The 23644-nt window shown below is 46.2% G+C and overlaps 1 protein-coding gene across 1 annotated transcript in view; it reads left to right on the top strand.

Moving 5' to 3' along the window:
- itpr3 (inositol 1,4,5-trisphosphate receptor, type 3) overlaps nucleotides 1-23644 on the top strand; it is a gene marked incomplete at both ends in the record, with an annotated part of 214717 nt that overhangs the window by 89616 nt on the left and 101457 nt on the right. Inside the window, 7 exons of the mRNA XM_084436422.1 lie at nucleotides 9345-9506; nucleotides 16218-16286; nucleotides 18342-18461; nucleotides 18544-18666; nucleotides 19798-19998; nucleotides 20454-20705; nucleotides 20851-20976. Of these exons, the coding sequence (XP_084292548.1) occupies nucleotides 9345-9506; nucleotides 16218-16286; nucleotides 18342-18461; nucleotides 18544-18666; nucleotides 19798-19998; nucleotides 20454-20705; nucleotides 20851-20976 (1053 nt within the window). The remainder of the gene's footprint in view (nucleotides 1-9344; nucleotides 9507-16217; nucleotides 16287-18341; nucleotides 18462-18543; nucleotides 18667-19797; nucleotides 19999-20453; nucleotides 20706-20850; nucleotides 20977-23644) is intronic.

Genomic DNA, 23644 nt, shown 5'->3' with positions numbered 1-23644 from the left:
CCAACCTGTCAATCACGAGGAGAATAATAACCAATAAGGTTGATTGATTTCTTAAGACCATGCCTCTGATGTCCCACAAACAAAGATTGTCCCGTGTTCATAGATTAGACATTAGTTTGAAGAAAATGGTTCTTAAAATATACAGAAAACAGGCCTGCAGGCTGCTGTACCATAATGTTAAAAGAAAACGAGCTGTATGATACTCCACACCTCCCTGCACACATCAATTTACAGCAGCGCCAACACAAAATGCTACGAAGCTAGTAACGTTAGGTGCTTGATAGTAGCTTATTAGCCCGTAGCTAGGCTTACTTTCTTAGAATGGATGCCTCTAATTTACTCACCCTGCTTTACATGTGCAACTAGATTCCACGATTTAGTCCTGATGAATTTCAATCTGGAGTTTGTGAGGCGTCTTGTGCCTTCCGCATAGATTGCCAACACCTAGCATCAACTCATATGTGGTCACCTGCTCCGATAGATATATCCTTGTGGAAAATAGTTCAGGCATTTCTGTAGAACTCTCTTAGACAAAGTAGTGGCATTTGGCAAATAACATACAGCAATATTGTCAGGAATCCTTGAAAGAATCATCAGGTACTGTATGTGCTGTTCAGTGGGCATTTTATTAACTTGCTCCAAAACTTGTGGGGCATATCAACAGTAACTAGGGGGGCGGAAGTTGCCGTCTGAATAGGAAAGGTGTATTTTATTTTACTGACAAAAATTGGTTCATTAAGGGGTTACATATCTGCACACACCCTTAGCCTAATATTTGGTTGATGCACCTTTGGCAGCGATTACAGCTTCAAGGCATCTTGGGGGGAAAAAACTACAAGCTTGGCACACTAGTTTCTGGAGATTTTTGCCCATTCCTCTTAGCATTTCCTCACAATCTCTGTCAGGTTGGATGGGGCGCGTCGGCACACAGCCATTTTCAGCTCTTCCCACAGATGTTCAATTGGATTCAGGTCTGGGCTCTGGCTGGGCCACTCAAGGACATTGACAGACTTTCTCTGAAGACACTCCTTTGTTCTCTTGGCTGTGTGCTTTGGGTTGTTGTCATGCTGGAAGGTAAACCTTTGCCCCAGTCTGAGATCCAGACGGCCGGACGACCAGGTCTAGGAAGATTCCTGGTGGTTCCAAACTTCTTCCATTTAGAAATGATGGTGGCCACTGTGCTCTTTGGGACCTGTAAAGCTGCAGAATTGTTTCTGTACCCTTCTCTAGATCTTTAGTCCTTGGGCCAAACACTTTTTCGGTACCATCTGGGTGGGCAAATTCTAGATGTGATTTTTTATACCTGTACATCCCTAGATTATGTTTTGATATGATAGACCTTTTGGTTTAGTAGCTTATTAGTGGTTATCACCTGCTAAAGGTATGGAGTGCTTTTGTTCAAAACCGGAGTTTTCACAAAATAAGACTCATCCATATTTTGCTCCTCTTCGCAAGATTCGCTCGTAGATCGGGCTGTGGGAATGCTAGAGACATGATCCCAATGGTGTTTTCATGCGCCCGGGTCTCCTGAACAGGGCGAGATCAACCGCGAATCGATCAGATCTTCCTCCGCTGAGTTATGGTCACTTTTCCGCACCTACTCTCTACCAGTGAATGCCTAATTTTTGCGGTTTTCCGGAGGTATTGTGCGGTAGGTGCGCAAAAGTTACCACAGCTCAGCGTAGGGAGCTCTAATTGACTCGGGGTTTGTCTCTACGTGTTCGGGGGACTCGGCGCATAAAACCCATCCAAGATCATGTCTCTATCACAACCTCAGCCCGAACTACGAATTACGCGAAGGGGAGCAAAATATAGCAGGGGCCTTTTTTCGCTCCACCAGAAAAGTTGAACAGACTAAAACATTTTACCTAATAGATACCTCCACAAAACGTCCCCAATTGATTACTCACATTGAGACAATTATGTTTTGTATAAAACGTTTTCGGAAATGTTATGTTTAAATACGCAAATAATGCATCATATACATAAAATAATATTAATTTGCATATGTTTTCAGAACATTGATCCACAGATTGTATGAAGCCGGTAATTAATTTCTATACATCCCTAGATGATCTTTTAATGCGATAGACCTTTTTGGACATTTTTGTGGGCAGTTTAATAATAGTTAGCCTGCTGTATGGACTACTATTAATTCTAATTAAAAAAATTAAATTGAATTGTGTAATTTGTTTTATGATATTTATAAACTCACATATTGTCATGTTATACGTTACACGCTGCTGCTACCTGTATGTACGAGGTGCGACCGAAAAGTCCCCGGATTGTTTCAGCCACGCTCATGCCTCTATTTGAATTGAAAAAACAATGATATCCCTGTGTTGCCCTATATCTCACGACTATTCTGGTATAATATTGTTCACCTCACTCAATCGGTGCTTCTGTGACAGGCTGTTTTGTAGAGTGTCGCAGGGGTTGCTTGTAACAGTTGTGGCACTTTTCTCTACCAACTCCCAAAACTCAACAATTTTATTACAATAAAGAAAGTACACTCTCAAAACATTTTTATTACAGAATCTGCAGAGAAATTACACATTGTCCCCCTCAAAGTAGTCCCCCCCAGAGTTAATGCACCTCTGCATTCGCTTTTGGCAAAGTCCTCCTCTTTTGGCACTTGGCAAAGTCCTCCTCTTTGAGCCCCCTTAGTTCCCCACTCACGGTGGCTTTGATCTCTTCCACGGAGGTGGGTGGCAAAAGCGAATGCAGAAGTGCATTAACTCTGGGGGGGACTACTTTGAGGTCCTACTGTTGGCTCACATTGCTCAAACCTCTCCTGATTCTGTCCCCTCTCCCCCTCTCTCTTAAGACCCCCCATACCTCCCGTCTCTCCCCATACTACCCATACCCCCCCCCATACACTCTCCCACCCTCTCTCCTCCCCCCCATATCGCTCTCCTCCCCCCCATATCGCCCTCCTCCCCAATACATACTCATAACCCCCTCATACACGCGCACGCACGCACACACACACACACACACACACACGATACTGAACTAAACTCATGAACTTGAATGAATGACTGCCTCCCTCATCAGCCCTTACTTATGCATGAAATTGAACTTGACAATGAAAATGCACACCCCCACACTTTTGTACTTTACTAAAGACCCAAAGAGACTAACTTGGAATAACACAGAATGCAACTATTATTATAGTTTTTGTCTTTATTATCTCTCTGTGCGGTCTCGGACCTCAGGGTGACTGTGTAGATCTTAATATATATTTGGGCATTGATGGAGAAATTAATTAATGAAAAAAATATATATAAAAAAATAAACTAAATAACTAAACAAACAGTGCTACTGAGGATACTGAAGGAAAAACAATGACGGTAAGTATGATGATGAGAAAGATAAATACAATTGTAATGTGGATGTACTGGCTATGATGATGATGTTATGACAACGTGAAACATGGTATGACAGATGTGGATTGTTATGGGGTTTATGATGGCTGTGGTGACGATGGTGATGATTATCTTCCCCATGCACACCCGCGGCCCCCTTTTCCATCCTCCCCTCACCGCACACATGCACGCACATACACACTCGTGTCTGCGCATGCACGCACACACATGGACGCACACACACGCGCACGCACGCACAGACATACACACGCACACAAACACACACACATGCACATATATCCACGAACGCGCGCCCACACGACAGAACAGGCCCCATGGACATGAATCAGTGACTCCCTTTCCTCTTCAGCCCTTATTTGCACATGAGACTGGACTTGGTGGTGGGGGTGCACACCCCCCCACACCTTCGTGCTGAATTTGGGACTGGGATGTCACATGACTGGACGCTTGTGTTGTCCTGTGGCACCTCCTATAGGCTGCTTTATTATTGTTAATGTTATTTTCCTCTGTGTGGTCAAGGGCCTCTGGGTGTCGGCGTGGATCATGATGGGTATTTGGGCACGGATGGTGAAGTAAAAAAAACAAAAAAAACTGATGGGGATCAGTAGAATAGAAGTGGTTTTGCCGAGGATGATCACACTGGAGGAGATGATGTTGATGTGATGACATGGGGCGTGGTGGTGATGGCGGAGACGGGGATTGTGATGGGGTTGATGATGGATGTGGTGATGATGATGACGGTAGTGGTGGTGATGATGGTGGTGATGTTGAAGGTGCAGACGTGATTGATGACGCTGATGATGATGAGGGGGATGATGGTGGTCACTGCCTTCCCTCCCCCTACCTCCACCCAGTATATACTCACACATATGCGTACACATATGCACACTCACATGCGCAAGCACACATACAATGCTTCCTATTAAATTTATAACATGGAATATTTGAGGGGCTGGTTCACAGGCCAAATTAATTAAAATCATGAATCATCTAATCAAACTACAAGCAGACATCTGTATATCAGAAACCCATCTAACAGAACCTGACCACAAGAAATTTAAATCCTCACACTTTAGCCAAATATTCTCAGCTCCTCCAAACAAAGAGGAGTCTCCATTTTAATTAATAAACGACTGCCATTCACTCACACCTCCACAACCTCTGACTCAGAGGGACGTTTCATCATTCTCAGCTGCACCATTTATAACCTCAACTTGACCATTGCCAGTATTTATGGTCCAAATACTGACGACCCCCCATTCTTTCACTCCTTCTTCTCAGCACTTAATAACCACTCCAATTCAACGATTTTAATCGGAGGCGATTTTAATACAGTTATTAATCCTGCTATTGACAGAACAAGTAATTCTAGAAACGGGCACTCTACAGACACTTTAAAATAATATGAGTGATTTTGGTGTTGGCGACAGCTGGCGCACGAGCAATCCCTCCACAAAAGAATACACACATTTCTCATATGTTCACAAGTTATACTCTTGAATTGATTTCTTTCTCACCAGTAACTCGACTCTACCGGATATTTCTGAGACCAAAAACCATCCCATCACAATCAGTGACCATGCCCCTGTCTCCCTCACATTAAACACCAATCAACCCAAACCACCATCCCCGAGATGGCACTTTAACACATCTCTGATGGAAGATCCGGACTTTAACTCCCTCTTCACGAGAGAGTGGAATGTTATTCCATTTGTCACCACAAATGGAATAACATCACAAAGCTTCACACTTCACAGGGGTACCAGACAAGATGTCCACTCTCTCCCTCCCTTTTTGCCCTTTTCATTGAGCCCCTCGCAGCAGCAATCAGACAAAACGATTTCAAGGAATCACCACAGGTAACACTCACCATAAGATCAGCCTTTATGCAGATGATGTGTAATTTTATCTACAAAAACCAACTACATCATTACAAGAAACCACAAAACTCTTAGACTCATTCTCTAAAATATCAGATTACTCCATGAACTGGTCAAAATCAACAAATCCTACCTTTAGAGGGAGGTGATAGGAATGCTATAACCCAGAATCCACCCTTCCCCTTCCCCTCTGGAAACATCAGATATTTATGAATTAACATTTCGCCCAGGCTGTCAAAGTTATTTCAACTCAATTACACCCCACTGATAAAAGCAATAGAGGAGGATTTACAAAGATGGTCAAACCTACCAATCTCAATAATCGGAAGAAAAGCAACCGCCAAAATGTCAATTCTGCCAAAAGTCTATTATTTATTTACCATGATTCCAACCCAACCCACCACCAACTGGTTCAACTCCCTGGATCCAATCATAGCAAAATTCTACTGGAAAAACAAAACACCTTGAATCAAATTAACCACTCTTCAAAAAAGCCAAAACCAAGGAGGACTCGAGGCACCACATTTTCATAACTATTACCTGGCCAATCAATTAATATACATTCACAAATGGATTCACCCCACCCAACAACAACACCCATGGGATGATATTGAAAAAGAAATCTGCATGGAAATATCACCACAGGACTTGCCATTCCTCAATACCAACATAAAACATCACATCTACTTCAAGAATACTGTGATCTCGACAACTCTAAAAGCCTGGTGGAAAACGAATAACATAAAAAATTAACTAACTCCACTTCTGCACCCTGCAAACACACCCCAATCTGGCCCCAGTCCAACCCTGACTTTCAACTTAATAAATTACCCTTACACTTCCCGGTATGGAAACAAAGAGGCATCACTAATCTTAACCACATCTTTACTAACAACACCTTCACCACCTTCCAAGATCTTGTAGAAAAATACAGTGTTGGGAGAGACCAATTTCTCCAGTTGAAATCAGTTCTTAAATCTAAAATCAATATTATACACAATGAACTGCAACCAACCCCCATCATAGCAGCCATGTATGAAATAACATCTCTGAAGAAAATACTCTCAAAAATATACAAAATACTAGGAAGCACAGACTCTACAATACACCTCCCAATCACAAAATGGGAATCGGACCTGGCTTTCTCTTCCAGCGCCGTATTTTGGCAACAAATCTGCAAAAACACATTCACAATGACTAACAACACTAACCTGCAATTAATCCAATTTAAAGTGATACACAGAGCATGATAACTGTCCATCCCTGTTTTCTTTTCTGTTCTTTTTGTTTTCTGTTTATCCCCCCCTCCTCCCCTCCACACCCCACCCCTCTGTCCCTCCCTTTCTTTACTACTAAGAAAATATATTTAAAATAAGTTTACTCCGAAAGGAGACTGGCAGGGGGGAGCCCCTGAGAAAAAAAAAGGGGAAAAAAAAGGTACTGCCCCACCATGCCACATGTGAGCGATTTTGGGGTTCACTTTGCAGGGGTGCAAACCTGTCACTTTTTGGCGAAATTCAACGTTTTGAATCCAAAATAGGTAATTTGTCTGATTTGTGTAGATCTGGTAAGTTTTTGAAATGGAGGCAGGGGGGGGTCTGTGTCTGTGAGAACAGAGTCCCACGGAATGAAATAAGAAGACGTCTTCTGCTAGCTAATGCTGTCTTGCTACAGTAGCTTGCACTTGTAGCCAGCTAGCCTAACGACGCTAGCTAGTGGCCCGTTTAGCTAGACATGGCATGGGTAACGTTAACTAGATCGTAAAAAAAACAGCAGAGAGGGGTTTATAAGGTAGGTTAGTGCAGTTTAGCTGCAGTAAGTACAGTTTGTATGGGGTTATAACAACGCGACAGTCGAACCTCAGATCGAAGAGGAACAATGCGGATTTCGTCCTGGTCGTGGAACTACCGACCAGCTCTTCACTCTCGCAAGGATCTTGGAGGGGGCGTGGGAGTTTGCCCAACCTGTCTACATGTGTTTTGTGGACTTGGAGAAGGCTTACGACCGGGTCCCCCGAGAGGTCTTGTGGAGGGTTATGCGGGAGTATGGGGTGAGGGGGTCCCTACTTAGGGCCATCGAATCCCTGTACACCCAGAGCGAGAGCTGTGTCCGGGTCCTCGGCAGTAAGTCGTCTTCCTTTCCGGTGGGTGTTGGCCTCCGCCAGGGCTGCGCTTTGTCACCAATCCTGTTTGTGATTTTCATGGACAGGATATCGAGGCGTAGCCGGGGGGAGGTGGGTTTGCAGTTCGGTGAGCTGGGGATCACGTCACTGCTTTTTGCAGATGATGTGGTCCTGATGGCATCAGCTGCCTGCGACCTCCAGCACTCTCTGGATAGGTTCGCAACTGAGTGTGAAGCGGCTGGGATGAGAATAAGCACTTCTAAATCTGAGGCCATGGTTCTCAGCAGGAAACCGGTGGCCTGTCCGCTCCGAGTAGGAAATGAGTCCTTACCCCAAGTGAAGGAGTTCAAGTATCTGGGGGTCTTGTTCACGAGTGAGGGAACCATGGAGAGGGAGTTTGGCCGGAGAATCGGAGCAGCTGGTGCGGTTCTGCAGTCGCTTTACCGCACTGTTGTGACGAAAAGAGAGCTGAGCCAAAAGGCAAAGCTCTCGATCTACCGGTCTATCTTCGTCCCCACCCTCACCTATGGTCATGAAGGATGGGTCATGACCGAAAGAACGAGATCACGGATACAAGCGGCCGAAATGAGTTTTCTCCGGAGGGTGGCTGGGGTCTCCCTGAGAGATCGGGTGAGAAGTTCAGTCATCCGGGAGAGACTCGGAGTAGAGCCGCTGCTCCTTTGCGTCGAAAGGAGCCAGTTGAGGTGGTTCGGGCATCTAGTGAGGATGCCTCCTGGGCGCCTCCCTAGGGAGGTGTTCCAGGCGTGTCCGGCTGGGAGGAGGCCGCGGGGTAGACCCAGGACTAGGTGGCGGGACTACATCTCCGCACTGGCCTGTGAGCGGCTAAAGATTCCCCAGGCAGAGCTGGTTGATGCTGCTAGGGAAAGGGATGTCTGGGGCCCCCTGCTGGAGCTGCTGCCTCCGCGACCCGACCCTGGATAAGCGGATGAAGATGATGATGATGATGACACAAACTTACTCTCACTTTTAAAAACTGTAGGTGCTCTACATCCATCTATTTTGTACCACAATAAACCTAGTCCACAATGATGTCTCACAAGCGCACAACTGCTCGCTCTAACTCCTGCACATTCGTATTGTTTCATAGCATTAAGTGCTACTATCCTCCATGTGAATCTAAAAACATACACCAGGAAAAGCATCTAGTCTAATCCTGCTTGTGCGATGGGAAAGTGCAGTGTGCTTTTCCAGGTGTATTAGTTGGGAAATTCTAGAGAAACGCCTAAATAATGCATTGCACTTAAACCTGTTAGACATCTTAATGATACTTAGTCACTAAAACTAAGTATAAACACTAAACACTACACTAAACTAACTATGAGTCTAGCTATAGTGTGCTACAGGTTTTAGTAAGTGAGACCAACAGCAAGTGAAAAGATGCAGGGAAAAAATAAAAATGCCAGTGACATTGACCGTGACAAATCCCTATAGCCTATCCTCATGCTAAAATCCACTGTATATCCACACTTTAAAGCTGATATTACACTTTAAAAAAAAAAAATCTTCCCAGGGGGGCATGCCCCCAGACCCCCCTAGGGTCCCTAGGAACCGGGACCTTGCGATCCCCAGCCGGCTGCTCTACCTCCCGAGCTAAGTGTGACCCTAACTGAAAGAAAAACTTGTAAGGGAATTGAGGGTTCAGCCAGTTAGCATCACAGGTGAACTGACTCGTGAGTACTGTCTCTGGTCCGAACAGGCATGCGACTGACCAATCAACCTGCCCAACATACTTTTTTACTGGCCACAGGCCTTCAGGCCATTGCTTATGTTGAACCCTGCATGTAGGGAAACAGCTATACTGATGGTGATTTAAAAAATGTCTGCACACAGAATTTAAGCATTTAATCCAAATAATATGAGCTGAAACAAGCATGACTGTGCGCCTTTAAAAGACAATCAGCTCAACTCCTCCCCCGTCACACACATACACAGGTGCAGCTGCTGATCTCGGCCCAGGATGTGGAGAATTACAAGCTGATCAAGAGCAACCTGGACCACCTCAGGACCATGGTGGAGAAGTCTGAACTCTGGGTGGAAAAGAAGAGCAGCACGGGGGGAGGGGACGGCAAGAAAGACAAGAAGGACAAAGGAGAGGTGAGATGCAAACAGACAGGTAGAGAGGAGAATGTAAGTCAGACAGGCAGACAGACAGGTAGACAGAGAAACACCCGACAGAGAGAACCTGGCTGCTTGGGCAGTTAACTAACAGCCTAGCCCTGTTGTACGATGCCAAGGGCGCAGCCAGCTTTGTCTCTGGTTGCTGGAAAACTGGGACAAATCCTGACCTGGCATTTGCGAGTGTCGGCGTAGATAACCCGGCTCCCTGATAGACGTGTGCTAGGAAAGTTCCCACGGTCCCAACATTGACCATCGCTGATAACCATGCCTGAACTTGAGGACCTTGTCCCGAGCAAGCCGGTGAAGCGATGGAACTTCCGAATGGCCAACTGGAAACGGTACCGCCTCCTTAACCCATAGATCCACAAGGTACCTCCCACCACCTAACACCAACAACGTGGATGAAGCGTACCAGGAACTCTGCGGCATTCTGGTGAAAGCGGCAAAAAAATCCATCCCATGCAGACGTTGCAACAGCTACAAACCGTACTGGGATGCGGAGTGCGAGAGTCTCTACTGGTCCTTCCTCCGGGCCCTCCCAGGAGAGAGTCTCTACTGGTCCTTCCTCCAGGCCCCCCCCCCAGGAGAGAGTCTCTACTGGGCCTTCCTCCAGGCCCCCCCCCAGGGGAGAGTCTCTACTGGTCCTTCCTCCGGGCCCCCCCAGGAGAGAGTCTCTACTGGTCCTTCCTCCAGGCCCCCCCAGGAGAGAGTCTCTACTGGGCCTTCCTCCAGGCCCCCCCCCAGGGGAGAGTCTCTACTGGTCCTTCCTCCGGGCCCCCCCAGGAGAGAGTCTCTACTGGTCCTTCCTCCAGGCCCCCCCAGGAGAGAGTCTCTACTGGGCCTTCCTCCAGCCCCCCCCCAGGAGAGAGTCTCTACTGAGCCTTCCTCCAGGCCCCCCCCCCAGGAGAGAGTCTCTACTGAGCCTTCCTCCAGGCCCCCCCCCCAGGAGAGAGTCTCTACTGAGCCTTCCTCTGGCCCCCCCAGGAGAGAGTCTCTACTGGTCCTTCCTCCAAGCCCCCCAGGAGAGAGTCTCTACTGAGCCTTCCTCCAGGCCACCCCCCCCAGGAGAGAGTCTCTACTGGGCCTTCCTCCGGTCCCCCCCAGGAGAGAGTCTCTACTGGGCCTTCCTCCGGCCCCCCCAGGAGAGAGTCTCTACTGAGCCTTCCTCTGGCCCACCCAGGAGAGAGTTGATGTTGATTCCTTAAACAGATGCTCAGACACAGTTTGGATTACGTAACAGCCATAAATCATATAGTTTATTTAACAAAGAATAAGCATATACAATACACAACAATACAAGGCAATAACCAAGCTTCAGGCTTGGTCAGATACAGTTCTGACAGAGTTATGACAAATTACAAGACAGTAGCTGAGATACAATACCGTAGCAGCCGCAGAGTAGCCCTGAGTTGAAGTAGCGTGGAAAACAGGTGTGAGCTAGCATGCTAACAAGCTAACATGCTAGGCTAGGAGCTAAGCTAGGCTAGGCTAATGCAAGCGTAGTTTAAACCAACATGAGCTACGAGTAGCTAAAGCGCGAGCCACGAAGTAAAGCGCTCTCGGGCTACAGTCCGGTGCTCTTAAATACTGTTTAGCCAGGAGGCTGGTCACATGACAATCTTAGTTATGGTGAGAAGCTATGATGGCACAGTACCAGTTCAAGATTAGACCGTTGCTAGGGGACCGGACATTCCTGATGTCTCCTATGTCCGATTACCCAATTCTAACAGCTGTTGTTGCTCCTTACGGCTGAACTGACTCAGCCGAGAACCTTCTCTGACCTTCTATGCCCTCAGACTGGCTATTCATACACTGGTATCAGAGTCACTGCAGCCTATTTGGTGTCAAGGCTGTAAGCTCATCTAATTATACACTGCAGGCCTAGGCAAAAGGTTAACAGAGTTCACTAACTGAACCCTGGGTTTCTGCTAGCAATTGTTCATTTTACTGGAAGACAATGACCAGGTAAAGTTCTGCCCACTTAACCCCCGTCTGACGGTCTCAAGACTGTCACAACCAGTGAACTTTACCGTTGGCTTCTAGCTTAACTCAAAAATGTCAATAAGACAACAATTAACATTAAACAATAATTTCAGACAATAGATGCTAACTCAAGAACACACAGAGTCAGTTTTCAAAAGAATTGTGTTTGTCATTCAGAAAACATTAGCTTGTCTGTAGGTTGGAGTAGGGAGCGAAGTCTGCGTCTTTGCCCACAATTTTCACAGGTTGCCGCCAGTCTTCCACTTCCTCGTCCAGCCCACAGCCAAGACATCTCGCGAGAGAGAGAGTTTTGAGAACATGTGGAGAGGAAATCAACATTTTAGTCAAACAGTTTTTAAAACATTCCTTTTTTAAACTTGAAACACATAAGACTTTTAAACAAAACAAACATACATACAACGGACAGGACCTGTTCTGGTTTGTTCTGTTACAGATAAATGACAATATGTATGTGTTAGTGATTATTTATTAAGACAAGTAATTCTCACGGACATCTTTTTATGCCTCCTCGCGATGTCCGTTGAGATCCTTCCGTTCTCCTCCTCCCCCGTCTGATCCCTTGGCACCCGTCTGATCCTCTGGCACCCGTCTGATCCTTTGGTACCCGTCTGATGCTTTGGCACCCGTCTGATGGCACCCATAGGAATGTCCTTTGTCCGATCAGTCCGGTAGAGTGTGGAGGAGACTGGGTTCCATGGAGATTCTCAGAAGATTCCTTCCTTGATGGTTTAGTTCAAAAGTCATTTTTTTCCTTTGTTACTGGAACTCAGCATAGTGTAGGAGTTAGGGTACAAATTCCAATCACATTTACTCAGCTTCTTCTTCTTATCAGCAAAAACATTTACAATTTCCTTGTTTCAATTGAAAATTAAAGTTATTATAAATCTTTAATAAATTGTGCAGATACATTTTGGACCAGCGCCTTGTCAAACTATTTCAGAAATATGCCGTTCTAAAGAACATATGGTATTTAGGAGCGCTGGCGCGCCCCGTGTATAAGATAGGGAACTCGTAATGAGATTTTCTCAAATATATTGCATTGGAAGATGGTGTCATACTGAATCGAGAGCAAAGTTATACATGTCTGCCATCTAGTGGTGGCGGGAAAATCGAGGTTTCAGCGTGTAAATATCATAAAATCACTGTTTTACTCAGTAACGCAGCTTGTCGCAGAAATGCGACTTTGGCACTAAGAGGTTAACATCTTTTAATATAGCTGTACAAGAGTCTCTACTGAGCCTTCCTCCAGGCCCCCCCTCCCCCCAGGAGAGAGTCTCTACTGGGCCTTCCTCCGGGCCCCCCCAGGAGAGAGTCTCTACTGGGCCTTCCTCCAGGCACCCCCAGGAGAGAGTCTCTACTGGGCCTTCCTCCAGGCCCCCCAGGAGCTGAGTCAGACAGGTTTGCTTCAGCCCTGCTGTCAAGACTCAGCCGAAGGAGGCAAGAGCGCTGGGAGGAGGCCATTAACTCCATCGACTTCTCACACTCCAGCCGGAAAGCATGGAGCATCCTTAACAACCTCACTGGTAGGTCCAGACCCCCCCCCCCCGTCACTGCCCCATCTCTGCAAACAAAATTGCATCACAGTTTGTGAAAAGTGGAACATACGAGGGCAAAGACTGCAAATTGTCACATCTTGTGGCAAAAGAAGTGTCTGACCTCTGGAAGGCCACAACTCCTAGCAGTGGTAACCAGGGTTTCCGTTAGAGAAAATCGGTACCGTCAATGTGTCCGGGAAGATTAGACTTTTCCAGACAAACTGGAGAAATTCCGGTCATTATATTATAATGTAATATTAGGCCTATTATAGGTGTTTGTCACGGTGATTGGCCGTTGTGTAGCTTATATATGCCATGTATTGTCTTATTTTGCATCCGTATGATTAAATGTATGATAGGCTGTCATGATTCCATACGCTAGGCCTATATTGCACAGCCACAAAAATAGTCACCTTTGAATTGCGACTGTAGACTAGAACCTGAATGTTTATTTCAATTGCATGAATCGGATTTGAGGATGTAGGCTAATTGGTTTGGGATTCGCGACAGTAATATGCGTTTACTAATTTCTCTTTCCAGTTTTAGCCTACCCTTTTTATCAATAAAACAGCGTCATTATAACCACGGACATCGCAGTAGGCTATGAGGATGAGGAGGACATAACTGTTGAGAAACAACTGATAGGCGGGCTGTGCTAAATAAAGAAATGCCACAATGCATGTCTAGATATATAACAGTCTTGCACTTTTTATTTAAAAGTGCAAGAGGTTAGGCAACATGTAGGCTTCTCGTAACATTTTAATTTAAGGCCTACGGCTGCGCTGATTGGAATTCATAGGCTAGGCCTATAGCCCAAGTTCGGCCTTTTATCAGATAGGCTAAAATAGAACAAAACTCTTTGAAAATATATATAGCCTACTTAAATAACGTGTAAGAACTTACGTGCATAGGCTTATTTTCATTCGATATTAATAGGCCTATGCATTTTCGCCTCAAGCTCCGTACCTCGATCAGGCTCCCTCTCGCTTGCTATGGTGGCCTGCAAGCCTATAGGCAGGTTTATCTTACGGCTGTTTTTTCATCGCATAGGCCTACTAGCCAACACATTAACAGAACAAAATCAATAGGCCTATTCGTTTTTTTTATATTCAAAAGGAATCATGATAAATGGAAATTAAATTTTATCCTATTGTAGGTAATTATTTTGTCCGGACATTATGACCAGAGAGATTTTAATATATCGGATTTCAACTGATTTTTCCGGACAAAAAACGGTAATTACCGGCTAACGGAAACCTAGCCGAAAACATCTCTGGTGAATTCACACCACAGGATTTCGCTGCTGCCCTCCAGCATGTAAAGCCAGGGAAAGCTCAGGGGCCTGATTCTATCTGCCCGGACCTCCATGCCGCGCCTGCCTTGAAGTCCTGGTTAAGAGCATTCCTCTCTTCCTGCTTGCACCAACTCAAGATCCCCAAAATCTGGAGAAGAGCCCTAGTTGTCACGATCCATAAACCGAACAAGCATGAAGAGGACCCCAAGAGTTACCGCCCCATCTCTCTGTTACTGTATGTATCCCCTTCAAGATCCTCGATCGCCTCATCTACGCTCGCGTCGAACCAATCATCGACCCGCTGCTCCCACAGGAGCAGGCCGAGTTCCGACGTGGGACATCAACCGTAGATCAAGTCACTTTGATGACTCAAGAGATAGAGGACAACTTTTCAGCCAAAAAGAAGGCCAGAGCCGTCTTTATAGACCTGATGGCTGCCTATGGCACCGCGGCCTCACCTGCAAGCTGCTCCGCCTGCTGCCAGACAGGCACATGGTCAGCATGATCATGGAGCTTGTCAGAAACAGCAGCTTTACCCTCACCACCAGTAGTGGACAGGAAAGCAGGGATCTGTCCTGGCCCCCGTCGTTTAAAACATTACACCTACGACCTGCCGAACACAGTCTCTAGGAAGTATGCCTACGCAGACGACCTGCGCTGGTGTACTCCGCTGGAGACTGGCAGGCCGTAGCTGAGTGAGGCAAAGACGGTGTCGGCGGCCTTCCACCTTAACAACAAGGAAGCCAAATGTGAGCTCCGAATACACATCGCTGGAACACTCCTGCCATGCTACACCGAACCAACCTATCTCGGCGTGACATTGGACAGGTCGCTCATGTTCCGGCCTCGAGTACACCTCGAGTCACTGCGCAAGAAGTTAACAGCTCATGTGGCGTTGATGAGGTGACTGGTCGGATCAGGCTGGGGCGCCGGCACAAAAACATTGTGTACGGCAGTCCTAGTCCTGGTCTACTCGATCAGTGAATATTGCACACCGGTGTGGTGCCGCAGCGCTCATACCCGCCTCATCGATTCGCCTATCAACGAAGCCTTGCGCATTGTGACAGGATGCTTGCGTCCCACTCCTGTGGACAACCTTCCCATCCTTGCAAGCATCCAGCCTGCTGGCCACCACACTGGAACCACAGCACGTCTCGCCTGCCGGGCCGTGGAGCCTAACCATCTGCTCCACGACAGGCTCGCTGCAACAGCGGAGCCTCCCCGGCGTCTCAAGTCAAGACACCCTTTTGTGCCTGCCGCACGGGATCTCCTGCAGCAAAGCAGAAATCTTAACATCGGTGAGGCAGGATCGGCGGACTACACCTGGCGTGCACCTCCAGACTCCACCGGTCCTTCCCCTACTGGGATGGACTTACCCAGACCCGGCTTAATCGTCTCCGGACCAGAGTCGGACGCTTCCGCTCATCGATGCACAGATGGGGCCTGGCATCCTGTGCGGTGTGCAAGGGTGGCGCCGAGGAACAAACCGCAGACCACGTCATCCAGGACTATCCGATATATTGGACACCCAACGGAATGCGGGGCCTGACGGTCGTGAATAACGAAACAGTGACGTGGCTCCTGGCGGTGTGCCCGGATATATAGCCCAGGTGACTCCCTCACCCATGCTCGGCTTGGTAAAAGGATAGCCCCTTGGCGCCGAGCCTGGGGGGAGAGGACCAATCAACCAACCTACCCAAACGAAGAAGAAGAGAAACAGGCAGGTGGACAAGACGGGTAAACAGGAAAGTAGTCAGACTGACAGACTGACAGACAGACAGACAGACTGATGGACGGACGACTACTCTACAGTGTATCAGCCCAGAACTAACCATGATGTCTGTCCTCAACCAGATGTCATCAGCAGATTCCGGCCCAAAGAAGGAGAAGCAAAATAATGAGAATTACCAGAAAGTCAAAGAGGTCAGCCTGCTCTCTCTGACAATCTCTCCCCATCTCTCTTTTTCTCTCTATCCCTCTGTCTACTACTCCCTTTCTTAAGCCCAATTCACACCAATACAGTACGTCAGTCGAGCTGAATACTTCTGACTGCTCCTGACCACTCATTGGTCAGTGTTGGTCAAAAATGAACATAGAGTCATTTTCATAGTGAGGGGGTATTCACATTCACAGTTCATCTGTGCAGCCTGTGCGAGAATGGCGTACGTAGAGCCAGGCAGGTAGTAGACAGGCTTTCAACACCTCAGTCAAGAGAATTCCAATTCAACATGGAAGTCTTCATGACATGAATCATGTTTTTATTTAGTGTAAAACTAAATCACAGTCATTCAATAGCCTATAGAAATGGCCTACTCTTCTTCTATAAAGACCTGCTTTCTGCCCATAGAAACAGTGACAGCAAGCTTTTTCCTTACTTTTATTTTATCTTCAATACATTTGTACTTTATTTTATTTCTTCAAGATGTGCATCTCAACTGTTAGCCTGGACCTGTGCTTGCATTTATTAAAGTTAAAGTTTTTTTCAGTTTCTTTAGCCCCTTTCATTCTTTTAGTTACGGCCAACATATCGTTGCACAAGGTATCGCTCTCTGTATCTACAGTCCCTTGTCCCAGCATAAGACAAAACCCTTAATTAAGTCTCTCAGCTTAGATGGCAACGGAAAGCTTCTGAAAAATGAAACTTTTGCCAAACTGGTAACCGAAAAAATTTGCCAGTCTTCTGCATTCATGACATGAGTGGTCAATCACAGTGGCACACAAAAGCAGAAGAAGACCAGATATTTTTTCCGGTTACCACTTTGGCAAAAGTTGAGGAGTTTTTCCAAAAAATATAAGAAATGTTTATTAGCAATGCCAATGTTCCTGAAACCCACCGCCCATGTCCCAAAACCCTTGTGCAACTGTGAGTACCTTTGAAATTTCTGTGCGACACCTATTAGACTAGCCCTTCTCAGTCGCGGTCTCTTTGAAGCTTCAAAGCACCGCCACCACCACAGAAGAAGACTACCTCGGAAAAAGAATTTCACTCGGACAGAACGCGTCTAAATAAGTTATTTAATGGTAGCGCTGAGGCTTCAAAACCCAGCATTTGTTTAAATAGACCCCTTTGCTTAGGTAAGTGAAGTTTCATGTTTATCTGACACTTGTAAATATGAGCCCCTAAATAGGCCGACACCGATTTATTTTGACGGCGAAGTGAATGGAGCTGGAAAGGACTGTTGTCTGGCATGAGTGAGCATAATGCGACAACAGGACTGAGAAGGGCTACTATTAGACAAGCTTTTTATGCCGACTAGGATGAGGGACAAGGGACTGTGGATACGGAGAGCGTTAGATCATACAACGTTATGTTGGTCGTACCTAACAGGACCTAAAAGGGCTAGCCAGACACTTATCTTGCAAACATTTTAGGATACTATTCTATGTCTTGCCAGATACTTATCTTGAAAGACTTTGTTGATACGTTAACCCTCTCTGTAGCTGTGTGGGAGTTTGCGAACCGGCACCGAACCGGTTCCCTCTTGGTGGAAAAGGGCTACCATTCAGCTCTCTAGATCAGTTCCCCATTAATCTGGGTTCCCAGAAGGGAACAAGCTATAATATTTGTGGACAGCAAATGGAACGGTTGGATTTTGTGCTAGGAGGATAATTGGCCCACGCAGATAGTAAGCTGTGCGGGGAGGCTGATTACTCCCGCCCCCCTTTTCATGATTGGCTGTTCAAATGCAGCTGAATTTGAAAGGTAACTTGCTGTCTCTGCCCATGTTTTGTGGCACTTCACTCCAGATTAGATTTCCACTCTTTTTGTGTTCTGTTTGACAGGTTGGTGTGAATTGGGCTTTATCCTCCTCTCCCCCTCTCGGTCTCACACATCTCTCTGTTCCATCTCCCTCAGCCTGGTCTCCAGTCATGATGCTTTTATCCCCAGTAACCTATAGCTTGCCTGGTGTTGGTAGGACCATGCTGTACATGTTCTCCTGAGCTCTTGAGCGTTGTTTGGTGTTGTGTTTCTGTCAGATCCTGGAGCGGCTAAATAGGATGTGTAGTTCTGGGGTGTGGAAGAAGCAGCAGAGACTCCTGAAGAACATGGGGGCTCACAAGGTGATGCTGGACCTGCTGCAGGTCTCGTACGACAAGGTGAGAGGGACAAACACACACACACACACACACACACACACACACAACTAACCAAACAAACCCCTCATCTCTCTGTATCCAGAATGACACCAAGATGCTGGAGATCATCAAGTACACCCATCTATTCCTGCAGAAGTTCTGCATGGGGAACCAGGAGAACCAAATACTACTCCACAAGAACCTCAACCTCTTCCTTAACCCCGGGGTGAGGGACCTCTATCCCTCTACTGTACCTCGCTCTGTGCCATCATCCATCTTCTTTAGCTTTCCACTTCCCTCCATCTCTCTACCTCCCTCTCTCCATTATCTTCATCACTCCATCTCTGATGATGCCTCCTCCCCCTATCTGCTGGAAGCAGACTGTGAAGCACAGCTTCACTGTCCTGTGTACAAAATAACTTGAATTAGAGCCAGTATTACTTCTGATGTAAACACAGATGACCTCAGCAAGCCCTGTAAAAGTGAGGTAACCATGGAAAAATGCACCTGTATTCAGGGGTTAAATTGGGATTTGTTATGTGGGGGGGGCTGTGTTTGCAGGGTTGGCAAGGGTGCGCATGGGTGCGTGCAGTGACAGCAGTGATGGTGGCGCTTTAATACGGCTTCATAAATGGCACATATCAAGCCTTTAATTACCTGTCTTTGAAATTAAAGTATTTTGATTCTTGATTAGAATTCTAACACTTTGCTGTTCAAGCCGGCGCTGTGCTGCTCCTCCCTGTGCTGCATCACTCTCTAGCTGGGCTGGGACACTCCATCCTAGAATATATAAAAACTCTGACAAGTTCATCAAACTCAACCTATGATAAATTAAGCCATGATCAGATTACCTAAAGCTAATTAACTAAAATAATAATTTCTAGATTCCTTAAGTACATACAGTATGTACTGTATATCTACTTATCCTGGTTTTCATAGTGTGAGGTGCGCCAGTGTTTCAAGGGAGGAATTACATTACATTACAGTCATTTAGCATTTATACAAAGCGACTAACAATAATTCCATTTAACGTAGGAAAAGCCAATGTACTAATACTTGTCAGAACTCACAAGTGCAACTCCTTTCTAAAACAAGTGACTAAGAGCATAATCTAGTGCTGAAGGCAAAGTGCAAGAATAGCAATTTATAATATAATAGTTGCTTAAGAGGGAGGATCGTTGTGGTACTTCTTGAAGAGATGAGTTTTAACCCTCGACGAAAGATGGGCAGTGACTGCTGTCCTGACATCAGTCGGCAGTTCATTCCACCACTGCAGGGCCCGGACAGAGAAGAGCCGTGACCAGGATTCTATCCCTCAATCCATCCTCCACTAACTCCCTCCCTCGCTCTCTCCTAGCTCCTAGAGGCAGAGACGTTGCAGCACATCTTCAGTAATAACTACCAGTTGTGTACAGAGATCAGTGAGACGGTGCTGCAGCACTTCGTCCACTGCCTGGCCACCCACGGGCGCCACGTTCAGTACCTCAACTTCCTGCATACCATCATTAAGGCTGAGGGCAAGTACGTCAAGAAATGCCAGGACATGATCATGACCGAGGTGAGAGAATACACATACGTACACACCTTTCGGTTTCCCCATAGCTAGTCTGACTCAACGGGTGGAGGTTTGGGGAATAAGCCTCGTCATTAATTTATAACTGCCCAATCAGTGGCACCCGATTCATGAAACAACAACCCAGTGCGGCGCCGCAATAACTTAGCAGCCGCTCAGCCGAAGACACGTGTAATTGTGATCTTATTATTTGTCCGTGTTTATCATTTTCTGTACTACTTTGGCTACATTGGTTTTTCATCTATCATGCCAATAAGCTTATTTCAATTTGATTGGTTTAAAGAAATAAACCATCCCACCCCCTCCCCTATTCCCGAATGGTAATGAGTCCAGCCTTACCTTTCTCCAGCACTGGCACAGCCTAAACAAAGTGTGGAGATAGGTGTGGCTATGCGAGACAACCCTCTTGCTAACCTAGTTAAACATGTCTCCAATGCTAGCTAACCAACGCAGGAGAGGACGTGGTGGTGTTCTACAATGACAAGACGTCATTTGTGACCATGTTGGACCTGATGGCGGAGTCCAGGGAGGGAGTGGGGGAGAACAGTCCTCTGAGGTATCACATCTCCCTGGTGGAGCTGCTGTCCGCCTGTGCTGAGGGCAAGAATGTCTACACCGAAATCAAGTGCACCTCTCTGCTGCCCCTAGAGGACGTGGTCAGAGTGGTCACACACGAAGACTGCATCACAGAGGTACGCATGGAGACAGGATATGGAGGAGTAGTCTTAGCACAGTCTTAGTAGAATCTCAGCAGTCCCAGTAGATTCTTCCTTTTTTGTGATCTTGACAATGTCCTATGAGCTGATGTGTGTTGAGTCTCCCCCTGCTGGCCCCCAGGTCAAAGAAGCCTACGTGAACTTTGTCAACCACTGTTATGTGGACACTGAAGTGGAAATGAAGGAGATCTACACGAGCAACCACATCTGGAAACTGTTTGAGGACTTCACTGTAGACATGGCCAGGGTATGTCTGTTCTACCTGTAAGATATGGGCAAGGTATGTCTGTACATAGCCAGTAGGGGTGTAACAAAACATGTTTTCGTACCAAACCGTTTGGGTACAAGACTTTCGGTATGGTGCAGACGTGTAGCGATGGTGCAGACGTGCCAGGCTTGTTTCACGTTTCACACACGGTGGACCACAAATTTGTTTAGCATCCACCTTGCACTATTTTTTTTTCTGTATTTAAAATGAGTAACATCGTATTTCTTGTAGAGCTGCACAGCACGTTGATTCGCTCAGCCCCTCTGTCCCTCTCTCCCTCACTCTCGCAATTCTCATACACACACCGGACCTGTCTATGAACAGCCCCTCCTCTCTCCGATGCAGTTAGTAAACTCTGATAAGCTAGTAGGCTATGTGAACACAACACAACACTGTCAATCTCGTAGATACAAGGGCGCAGATTTTGCAGCAGTGCTATTCACATTTGGTGCCATTTCAAATGAGTTATCAAGTTTGACATGTTGGCAGAAACATGTCATCACAACTGAACAATTATTAGAGTAGCCACTTTGTTTCCAAGGTGAGAGAGAGGGGGAGAACACAGACCGGGAGTTCCCGCTCCAGAGAGGAACCCGTGAATATCAGGGGATCCACCCATGCAGATTGTATTCCCAATTTTCTCATCACAACCATGGAAATGTTGGACTATTTGTTCTAAGGTAGGCTCACCTTTGTCCGGGCTATCAGGAGGAGGCGCAGGAAGCGTGGGGAGGCGCAGGAAGCGTGGGGAATGAGGTGGAGCGCTTGTCCAACTTCAGAAGCACGGATCACGCACCCCTCCACCAAGTATCCTATTATTAAATGTGCGCTCACTCTGCAATAAAATGGATGAACTCCAGCTACTAGTAGCAAAAAATAGAGATTTCTCCTCATCCTCATCTTCTTTGGCATTTACGTTTGCATACCGTAATGTGTCTGCTGTTTTTCCCACAGGATTTTGTGAGATTGTGGTGGGTGGACCTCAGACCCTCTAGGGCATACTCCCGCATTACAATATAGAATTAAATGCATCAATCTGGTGCACTTTGAGAGCAAAATTAAGAGCCTACATTAGGTCTATGAAGAACTGTGTGCTCTTGTAAACAAGTCTGTGTTCTTATAAACAAATGTGTTCTCTAGTAAACAATTTAATCATAAAGACATTGGTTGTATAGATATGAATGGTGATGACAGCAAAGAAGTCACACCCACAAAGCATGGTAAACAAGACAGAGTTTAACGCAGTTCACAAATGGTCAAAATGCTAAATCAACTAGAGCGTTTATGGAAGACAATATCGACCAACGCATGTTTAGATACCAAGAAGGTATTGTCATTTCCCTGCTCGACTTTGTAATAGAAAAATGTAATCTTTCAGCCAAAAATAGACTCAACTCAACTCAAATTTTAGTATTTATAAGGCACATTTAAAACAACCGAGGTTGACTAAAGTGCTTTACATCTCCAGAGCAACAAAACACACAGCACGCAACAGAACACTACAATACATCATACACAACACACAATAAGCAATATAAAATACAGTACAATATAGGGGCCATCGGGTGTCCAGCTCAACCTGAGTTCAAGGCCTGGGACAACAGGTGAGTCTTTAAAGAAGTCTTAAAAATCTCCATGGTCTGGGCAGACCTAATTTACCAGAGCAGACTGTTCCAGAGCCTAGGGGCCCCCGCCCCTCACCTCTAGTCTTCAGCCAAGTCTTTGGGACAGCCAGCAGCAGCTGATTAGAGGATCTCAGTTCTCTAGCTGGGGCATGAAAGTGCAGGAGATCGGCAAGATACTGAGGTGCCAGTCCATAAAAACAAACATCAGAATCTTGAAATTAATTCTAAAATGCACTGGGAGCCAGTGGAGCGAGGCAAAGATTGGGGTGATGTGGTCGTGTTTTCGCTTGCCAGTAAGGAGACAAGCTGCTGCATTCTGCACAAGCTGCAGGCGACGCATCAGTGACTGGTCAATGCTGACATACACTGTACAAAGAATTACAATAATCAAGGCAAGTGTTGATGAAAGCATGTATTGCTCTCTCCGAGTATTTGGGGGAGAGATAGCCCTTTACCTTGGCAAGAAGCCTTAGTTGGTCCTTATGACAGAGCTAAAAGCTGGTCCTTATGACAGAGCTAACCTGTTTGTCAAATGTAAAATTACTTGTTGAAGAGTACGCTATAGACCTCTTGACCTCAAAGTGATGGCTTATTATGTAAAATCCCTGCCACGGCTTATTGAACCTTTATTACCATCTCCTTTCTCTCACCAGGTTTTATTGTTATCTGTGGCTCATGAATCTAATGTTACTGCTTAAACTTCCATCACCTGAGTCAATCAGTCATAGCCTCTCTTAAAATGCATCTCCCACAGGAGTCTGTGCTCCAATACTCTCCCATAAACTCTTCCCTGATCTCTTGATTTCTGATGGTAACCTCCCCTCCCTCACTTAAACCCTAACCCATAAACTCTTCCCTGATCTCCCCTCCCTCGCTTAAACCCTAACCCATTAACTCTTCCCTGATCTCCCCTCCCTCGCTTAAACCCTAACCCATAAACTCTTCCCTGATCTCCCCTCCCTCGCTTAAACCCTAACCCATAAACTCTTCCCTGATCTCCCCTCCCTCACTTAAATGGCCTC

Source organism: Borostomias antarcticus (assembly GCF_949987555.1).
Source record: "Borostomias antarcticus genome assembly, chromosome: 3".
Taxonomy (NCBI): domain Eukaryota; kingdom Metazoa; phylum Chordata; class Actinopteri; order Stomiiformes; family Stomiidae; genus Borostomias; species Borostomias antarcticus.
This window is presented reverse-complemented; position numbering and strand designations above follow the sequence as displayed.